At 40.4% G+C, this 10,048-nt stretch overlaps 1 protein-coding gene across 3 annotated transcripts in view; it reads left to right on the top strand.

Annotated features, from left to right (window-relative positions):
• The first annotated feature begins 4,690 nt into the window (after window positions 1-4,690).
• Window positions 4,691-10,048, top strand: part of LOC131234590 (uncharacterized) — a 49,141-nt gene continuing 43,783 nt past the window's right edge. Inside the window, exons 1-5 of one of the 3 annotated variants that reach the window (XM_058231523.1) lie at window positions 4,703-4,991; window positions 6,126-6,182; window positions 6,286-6,365; window positions 6,836-7,038; window positions 7,748-8,434. In XM_058231523.1, coding sequence (XP_058087506.1) covers window positions 4,819-4,991; window positions 6,126-6,182; window positions 6,286-6,365; window positions 6,836-7,038; window positions 7,748-8,017 — 783 coding nt within the window. In that variant the 5' untranslated portion in view covers window positions 4,703-4,818 and the 3' untranslated portion in view covers window positions 8,018-8,434. Of the gene's footprint in view, window positions 4,992-6,125; window positions 6,183-6,285; window positions 6,366-6,835; window positions 7,039-7,747; window positions 8,435-10,048 lie in introns of those variants that run through there. The other 2 variants (XM_058231527.1, XM_058231535.1) reach the window with 2 other exon arrangements.

Raw genomic sequence — 10,048 nt, 5'->3', positions numbered from 1 at the left:
GCCTAACCACATTATTCTCGTAATTTTTCTAATCCATTTTCATGTTCGGCATGACTCCTAAAACTCAAAGGATCAAAAGTTATGATCGAATTAAAACTTAGTATTTATAGTAAAAACAAAAATAAAATAGACTTTCGACCATCAATCTGATGGAATCTCACAAATTTGGCATGGACAACCAAGCATAAAAGGGTTGGTTGGATAAAATAACTTCTCTTACCCCAAAATCATATATGATATGTCGAAATTTTCATTCCGGTTTACGAGATACAACTATTTTAAAGTTCTAACGGTCCTGATCACCTCCGCCTCCGATCGGTCCTTCTTTGGTCCATCTTAGCCATGAAAGTGTCTGCGACCCTCTTTACATCACAAATCCAAACAAAGAACAACCTAAATTTTATGTGAAAAAATTCATGTGAAAAAAAATCACAGTACAAAACGACAAGTAATACAATATAAAAGCAATATACAGGAGATAGATAATCTTACCGATTCGAATATCCTTTGAGTTCCTAGCTATGCCCTTCAACCCTTGAGAACAACTTAGAAAACTTTAATTATTGCCATAATTTCGATTATACTTGATATATATATATATATATATATATAGACACACACACATTAATCAATAAATTTTATTTTATTTTTTCGAATTTTCTCGATGGAATCAATCATCTGTTGATGACATTAACAAATTCTGTTATTAGGCAACATAAAATTTTAATTATTCTATTTCAACGTATGTAATTAATAAATTCTTCTCTATTCTTAAAAAAAAAAAAATAAATAAAAAAAAATTTCCACCCTTATAAGAAAGCCTTTATATTACACTTTAAAACCTAATTAATCCAAATCATTCGGTTATCTTCCTTGTAGTCATGTATGCCAGGACTAACGAACAATAGCCAACTATAGGTAAGCATTTAGTCATTTCCATAGCCATTTTCTCCTTTAAAATCATGGGCCCCTGGGTACACTGATCCTCTTAGGGTGTGCTTTTAGACATGTGGATGGTCAAACCTATGAATTGGATCGTCCATTGGGTTTCCGCCACTTTCATAGGTCACCATGAAATAGTGGCAAAAGCTGGATTGACTTTTTCATCAGGTCATTGTCATCCTAAAAAACATGGACGGTTTGGATCAAAGGTCAAACAATCATATAAAAAGTCCATGTGATAATCTCTTTTGAATAACACGCCTCCAAGGAACTATTTTGATCAGCCAGATAACCATAAACATCACATCAGCGGCTTGGCAAGAAACGGTTCTAAAAACTATAAAAGGATAGTCTAGCATTCTCCAATCACCATGAATTTCTCGGGGTGGCCCATGACATGTGGGGTGCGCCCAATGGATGGCCCAGATTAATGATTTGACCAACCATGCCTCTAAAAGCAACTGCTCACGTTGGCCACGAAAACTATGTTTGTTTTTTTTTTTTTCAACCGTTTCTCCAACCCCTAGAGTAAATTTGGATTCTTCCAAACCTTATCATTATTATTATTATTTTTCTACTCATGGGTTACGTTTTCTGTTACAATTATTCAAATGATCATATCTTCATGAATGAAATAAATATTCCTTTTAAAGCCCCTTAATATAGGACGTGGATTGCGTCCTACCCACGCCCAGACGGCAATCCGTCCGGGCAGGGCTCTGTGGGGCCCAAAGTTATGTAAGTATTTTATACACGCCGTTAATAGCTTTTATTAGACCATTTTAAGTTATGACCCAAAGAACGAGGCAGGTCCACAGTTCCAATGGACCACACCAAAGGAAGTGCAATGATAATGACACCAACCGTTGAAACCGTTATGAGGGACACTGTAATGTTTTTTTTTTTTTTTTTATTTATACCATCCAACCTATTAATAAGGTCATGTAGAGTGAAAACATAAATATAATCTTGATCCAAAACTTCTCCAGCTGTCAAGAACTTTTTAATGGTAGACTTTCAATCCCCACTTTGTGGTCCACTTAAGACTTGTGCCTGCTTAATATTTTGCATCGTGCCTTAAAATGAAATGAGAAAAACGATTAACAGCGTGGATAAGAGTATTATATCACTGTGGACCTCACAGAGCCCTGCCCGGACGGATTACCGTTCCGGCTGGGGTAGGACGCAATCGGCGTCCCTTAAAATAGACTTCCTCTCAATTCTTTTCTCCAACTTACAAGCTTTTTTAACTATTCTTGGCTGGCCACCAAAGGAAGGGACGAGACCACACCTTCCGTGCTTAGGAACGCTGATTGACTGCAACAGCCTGTCACAGGAACTTCTAGGAAGCTAGGTGGGGCCCATGGTAATGTTTGTGAGAAATCCACCTGTCCATCCGTTTTGTCAAATTATGTTAGGATATGAGCCCAAAAATAGGCAGATACAACACTCAAGTGGGCCGCATGATGCGAAACAGTGAAGATTAAACGCCTACCATTGAAACATTTGTGGGGCCATGGAAGTTTTGGATCAGGGTAATATTTTTATGTTTTCAGTTCATCCAGATAGGAATGAACTTATTAACAGTATGGATGGAACATAAACATCACGGTGGACCAGGGAGGTTTCAACTATAGGCATTTTCCTAACTACCTTTTCCTGTCATATGCCCATTAAAGTTTTGAACCTGTCTCATTTTTTAACTCATGTCATAACATGATGTGGATAAATGGATGGTCGGGCAGATTTTTATCAAACTTCACACGGTGGGCCTCACCTAGTTTCCTGTCACAAGAAGTTATTAATGCGATCGGCTGTCTCACGCGATCCGCGTCCAATGCTTAGGTTGGCTGGATCAGCATCGTTAAAATAATAATTAAAAAAAGAATCTTGCAACGCATGCTTTAAATTTTCAACCCTGGTTTTTATTCTTTATCCAATGGCTGCCTCACTATGGAGCGGATTTGGTAAGACCCCGGGTCCACCGAGGTGGGTGGGACGGCTGACTGTGGGGCTCACAATGATTTATGTGAATTAAATCCACATCGTCCAACCAATTTGAAAGCTCATTTCAGCGCGTGATCTCAAACATTAAGCTGACTCAATTCTTAGGTGGAACACACCACAGGAACAGTATTGATTGAATCTCAATCATTAAAACTTCATGGATTCCACCGGAATATTTATTTGCCATCCAACCTGTTGATAAGGTCACAAACACGTACTTGAAAAGACCACACGAATATCATCTTGATCCAAAGCTTTTGTGGTCCACGAGAAGTTTTTAATAGCCAATCACCACTGTTTCCTGTACTATGGTCCATCTGGTTTTTCAAACTGCTTCATTTCATGGATCATGCCTTAAAATGAGCTTTCAATAGGGATGGACAGCATGGATGTAGTTAGATACATCACGGTGGGTCCCGAAGTCCCACCCACCTTGGTTTATACGGGGTCTCACCTAATCCGCTTCCCCTCCCCCGTACTAACAAAAGCCGTCTCATAACATATGGTGCATTATAGCTCATTTAGCATTTGACATGGATGTATGGTTCGTCCAAATAAAAAAGATTCATGATTTCTTAAGTAATTTTGCTGATCGGCAATCTCGACTCTTAGATTTTGGTTGTTGAACTTAGCTGTTGACTTTTTTCTCAACATCACCTGACGAACGTCGATCTTCTCAAGGCTAGGCGCATCTGACCCTTGTAATTCGTGTGCAATTCACCACCCACGGTGGGACCATAATTTGGACGGTTCGGATTGAGTCATGGTAGGGCCATATGAAGGGGTGCGTTCATGATCCACCATAAGTTGCATCGCGGCACTGGACCCATTTATCATATAAGGGAAAATACGATCCTCCAAAACCGGAGGCTGTGCAGAACATCTAGATCAGAAATCGGATCGGACCCAAAGTTGATGACCATAGCAATAAAGTATCCTTGATGTAAAACCCTCTACTTTCCATCAAAGCAATGACCTTCAAATCAAAGGCTATTTAAGAAAAGAAACATGAATATAAAAAAACAACTTATCCCACTCGTACTACCGAACGGACGCGGATTGGGTACCACACCGTCGGTCTCGAGTTCGGAACAGGCCGGAATTCTGAGGGGCCACAGTAACGTATGGGTTTTATCCACACCGTCCATTCATTTTTTCATATCATTATAGGCATAAGCCCAAAAATGAGTCAGATCCAAGGCTCAAGGTGACCACACCACAGGAAGCAGTGGTAATAATGATATCCACCGTTGAAACTTTCCCAAGGCCCACCGTGATGGTTAATTTCCATCCAAGATGTTCATAAGGTCACATGGACAAGGATGGAGGGAAAACACAAAAATCAGCTTGACCCAAAACTTCTGCGGCTCCCAAGAAGTTTTCAACGGTAGGAGCTTAATCCCCACCTATGGTCTACTTGAGTTTTGGAAATGCCTCATTTTTGGGCTTAGATCCGTAGGCGGTGTGGATTAAACCCATACATCACGGTGGCCCCTCAGAGCTCCTGCCCGTTCCGATCTCGGTATGGGCGGGGGTAGTACCCAATCCGCGTCCCCACCAGAAACTCCGAGGATACAACGCAGGTATATACGAACTCAAACCTTGGAAACTTGTCGTAAAAGGCACCGATCACATGGGCAAAACACAATTTTCTTTCATTACTCGGCCAAACACGCTTTCTTCCTATTAGAAGCTTTTTAATCCCACGTGGAATCCTATGGATGACTGCTCATATATATCTAGTATCTGGCATCCAAACAGTCATTAGTCGAGTTTCATTTCCATTGAGAGGATTAGGTAGCCTGCCAAACCGTGAGAGATTTGAATATTGAGCTGTTCCAAGGGCTTAATACAAAGATTTCAAGTACCATGTCCACGTTAACATCCATTCCTTCGAATAGCTCCCGTAGTCTCAATCTCCATTCTCGCCGTCGGCCTCAAGCTCAGATCATTGGTTCCTCTCTCCGATGGTTATTGGCAAGCCGAGGGGCGCAATCCGCCCGCATGACTGGAAAAGGCCGGAGCGAACTCCATACGGTGACGTAATGTTCAATAAAACTATTTCTTTCTCCTCTTCTCAACCATTTTCAAGGGCTTTATATATATATATATATATATATATATATATATATATATATATATATATATATATCCCACACTAAAACGCACCATGGAGGTGTAGATTTTATTGGATATGAGCATGTGGGTCTCACTTATGGGCAATCACTAGTGAGCGATTCTCATATGTATTTTCTTCTATATCATTCTTTTTGTTTTATTTTTCAGAACTATCAAATTCAAATAGCAAGAATTCATTGGGAAAAAAGAAAACTTGGATTAGATGAGATAACCCCTGCCTTATTCAAATTCCACCTAATCTTTAGATCCCTGCTCCCTCATAAAAGCAGAAGGATTTTTCTTCAAAATCAAGAGTTTTTCAGAGAAAAAATGGGGGGAAAATATTAATTATATACTTTCGTCCATCTGACTCATGTCTAAGCTATCTAAATTATTGATCATAATTTGGAAATGTTGACCACGAAATCAGACCCAAAAAAAGGGATCGGCTGACCCTGAGTGGCCTCCTTCCTCGCGTTGGGGACGGCCTCCGCTGGTTTCCTGCCCCATGCACCGTCTTGCCCTCATCCTGAGTGACTATCCTCTGGTTTGGTTGGAGGCTATTAGCCTGTTGGCGCCCTTTATGTAGGTGATTCCAGCTCGCGCTAACTTTTCCTTTCGTAGTTTTTTTTTCTTCCATATGATAGGTGTGGCCTACCCGAATCTCCAGGATGTACATTTTCCATTTTCAATATATTTGTGTATCCCACCTTTTTTTTTTATTATTATTTAAAAAAAAAAAAAAACCATGAAATCAAGGAGGTGATAAGATCCTTTCTAATTCTGTAATATTGAGATAAATCACCGGACATAGACACAATCTGAATACTGTCAGATCCTGTGAGCCTACTCATTTGTCCAGTCAAATTTATTACACCACACACATACTCTTTATATTTTAAGCACTAATCACGGTTGGCAAAGTAATGCTGGAAAAATATTACTCACTGTTGCAACCAACGGTGGATATTTTTTTGAGCTATGGTTGATCGTAGTGATCAATAGTGCACATTATCAATGTCTAGTTTGTGTGATTTGGATGCATTGATTTGATACAGGAACAGCAGCAGTCTCCCAGGAGCTCCAAAACCTCCATCACTCAATCTCCCTAGCTGGTAATAATCTCATAGCAACTTGATTATTTTCCTTTTTGTCTTCTCTGTTAGCATAGCCTAAAATATTGTATTGTGCTTGTAACAAATTGGGCATTTGATGCAGGGCATGTTGGATTTTGCGATCGTTACTCTCTATAGTTCTACCATTTTTGAAGCTAAAAGGTGGATTTTCACAGATAATAGGTAGTAAGCATATGCATACAAACATTTTTTTAAAGGCTAAACATATGCATTGCTCTTGGAGTTGTGCTTGGCACGCACCATAGCTTTCCAAACAGGATTCAGTGTGGGACTCGGTCTATCACCGGTGCTGGGTCAACTTGGGACTTGGCATGTTAACCACTCGGGTCAAAAATAAATTTTTTTTTACCATTCTTATGGTCAAATAAATTAATTTCTCTCTCTTGAAAATTACAGATCCGCCCCTAAAGGCTCACCCTGACCCAGTCACACTTTGACTTGGGAAACCAGGCCCAAGTCCCGTGCGTCCCTATTTCTCCTGACCCAGTGACTAGATCAGTGACCAGGCCGGGTTGACTCAGCCAATTCCCAAGTCGAATTGCCTTGCATGCCAACTATGGTAAACACCATGCTTAATGTAGAATGACTGGTGCATTGTAGTGTTAGATTCTGAGTCTTTGGGGCATGTTTAGGGAAGGTTGAACAAGTGGTGAATATGGTGGAAGATGTAGTCGAGGCTGTGGAGGATGTTGCCGAGGTGGTGGAACATGTCGCGGATAAGGTGGGAGATAATCTTCCCGACAATACGCCGCTGAAGTGTGTTGCTTTGTGGGTTGAGAACGCTGCCAAAGAAGTGGGGGATGATGCTGAACAGGCCAAAGACTTCATTGACAAGGTTTACTCCCTAATATTACTTTTAAGCAACCACTTGGTGCAAGGAGATTACCTAATTTCAGTGCGTAAGCATCTTAATAACCGTCCGATTGTCAAACTGTGGTGATCACTTCTTGATGACCTAGCAGGTGGCGCCTGTTTCCACAATCCTTAGCCGTTCGACCATGATCGGACTGGTATCATATGGACCGTCACTGAAATTCGGGTAGTTGAATTGCAAATGGTCATTTCAATTTTTTATCATCATATACAGCACTAATGTGCAGTGTCATATCAGTGGATTGGAATGATTTCTTGTCATGGTCTATTTCGGTCATCAAATTAACATGTTTCTACGTTATACATTTCTAATAGATAAACAAGTAAGAGTAAAACCTTGACAGCTATGTAGAACCGAAGCTTATGGTGGGATGATCTGAACCGTGCATGTGGTGGGCCGTGAGTAAATCATGCAGGCTGGACACTCTTAGCCAACCCATTTTCCCAGTTGAATACACTGTTCAATATTAGTTTTCATCCGTGGCTTTGAATACTGCCAATCCGGCCTCTAGGACTGTCAGAATAATGAGAGTTTACTGTTGGTTGTCCATCCTTGGTAGGTCCACTAATAGACGGTCCAGAACATCTAACAGTACATCCATCATGGGTGGGCTATATGCAGTAAATATTTTCAAATAATATTTTCATTGATGGTGTAAATGGGAATGCAGGTAGAGGACTTGACGGAAGAAGTAGAGAAAAAGGGGGACCAGCCCATAGATTCCTTCACAGGTGATGAAGGTGAGGCCGTCCAGAAGGAAACAAATGCCGTTGGATTGAAGGAAGAGGTGGGTCAGCCCCTCATTGAACAAGAGGAGCTGATCATGAAAGAGGAAGCACCTGTTAAAGAAGAGCTGATCATGAAAGAGGAAGCACCTGTTAAAGAAGAGCTGATCATCAAAGAGGAAGGACCTGTTAAAAAAGAAGCGAGCACACGTTAGACAGATAAGGAAGCCATGTGAGCCTGATTGGATTAAAGTTCTTCTTTGACTAGTCAAGCCATCAGAGCTGGTGGTGAAAGATGCTGGCTTAGCTACCCGAACCAGTTAATGTTATTTATTTATTTATGTATATTCTTCTGGCAATAGATCTTATGTGCGATTACACATGTAATGGTATGGTTGGAGTAGATTTATCCGGTTAAAACTCAAAGGCTAGGATCCCTCACTTAACCGTTGTAAAGAATAGTGGGATTTTGGCCGATATGTTAAAAAAAGAAACGAAAAGAAAAAAATTTATGAGATGGTCACCCTTAATTTTTACGGGGTCCACCGTAACATATATAAAGCAGATGTACAGATTTGAAATAATGTTGTGAAAAGTAATGTTTTCACCAATTATGATTATCTAAATTCTTTTGCAGATGTACAGATTTGAAATAATGTTGTGAAAAGTAATGTTTTCATCAATTATGATTATCTAAATTCTTTTACCCACGCATGTGTGGTGTCACCCATGGGTTTCGAACCCAAGACCCCGTGTTGAAACTCCTCAGAGCCTACCACTAAGGCAAGGACTGCCTTTTAAAAAAAAGAAAAAATAAAATAAAATTGAAAAATGGCATAGTATCTGCTAATCTGTGAAATGGGCCCATCAGTTCAACGTTCCAACAGCCACAGTTGGTTCCTCGTGTACACGCAGCATTATAACAGAGAAGATTGATGGTTCATAAGAACACTTTAATCATCGCCCTGCCACTGGCGGAGAACATGTTCCTCCACCTAACAAGTTGTAGGCAAGCCATGGCACAGCTCAGACAATCTCAGGAATCCAACAAAGTTACTGGTATCAGGTGTACGGTCGGATGACGACTCATTGAAAATTCACGGTAGAGTAAAAATCTTGAGAAAACAAAATCGTTACTACCTTTCCCTTTTGGTAGCCAACTCCCTTTTGCATCAGCAATGGTTCTAACCGACATTTTAAGCTTAATTCCGAAGGGTTGAGCTAGAAAACGTTTATCATATGAAAGGACTGCGCTATCCTCACCTGCGTAGGCACGCCAAAATCGTTACTAACCCTAACTGAGCGCTGCGCAGGACAAAAATGCATCAGATCCACCCTATCGACCACGTGCACCATCACATTTTCTCTATGTATCCTAAAATTCAATCAAATCCAAGACTTGGTAGGTCACAGTACCATTGGGATCCATGTTTCTTAAAACCTCTAAATTCACCTTGTGTGGCCCACATGGGTCTTGGAATTTCCTGATTTTAGGCAAAATCATTTACCCTAATGTGCAGTGTCATATCAGTGGATTGGATGGCATATGCACCCCACGGTGGACGCCACGCCAAATTTAGATGATTTTAGTGATGGGACTTCACACCTCAACTGCTTTCGATGGTGTGTCCCAACTGCCCAACTGAATGTTGAATGGGCCTTATTTTTTGGCCTGGTAAAAGCACAAGGCGGTCTGCTCAATTGACGGGGTGGATCTGATCAATCATGAAGTTTTCCATCCACGTCAGCAAAAATACCGCCCTCCATGTCTATACGAAAGTAAAGCTTCCATAGGCTAGCTGCTCTCTAGATATGCACCTCTTGAATTGGACACATTGCAAAATCTCATGGAGCAGAGGATCCCAACCGTCCAATCTTCTACTGTTGCTTTGAATCGTTTAACAACCCCATAAAAAATTCTATATCTTTAGCAATTTTAGTGATCTTACTAAATACTGAAGGCATTTATGAAATGTGGCCCATCAAAGAAGTTGTATAAAATTTGGGTGGTCCAATTGATGGGCACATCAGAGTCAGGAAAGTCCTGTTGATCCAAAACATCTTTAATGAAACATAGCCATGGACTGACAGAATTAGCATTTGGGATCTCTACCTTTTTTTTACTTAGGTAAAGAAAGTTCTATCCAACAAGAACCACCAACCAAACCAATCCAAACGCAGGAAGAGAATAATTAGAAACATATTGGATTAAGTATGTTAAATGTGATGAAATCAGCCACATTCAC

Source organism: Magnolia sinica, chromosome 2 (genome assembly GCF_029962835.1).
Source record: "Magnolia sinica isolate HGM2019 chromosome 2, MsV1, whole genome shotgun sequence".
NCBI lineage: Eukaryota > Viridiplantae > Streptophyta > Magnoliopsida > Magnoliales > Magnoliaceae > Magnolia > Magnolia sinica.
This window is presented reverse-complemented; position numbering and strand designations above follow the sequence as displayed.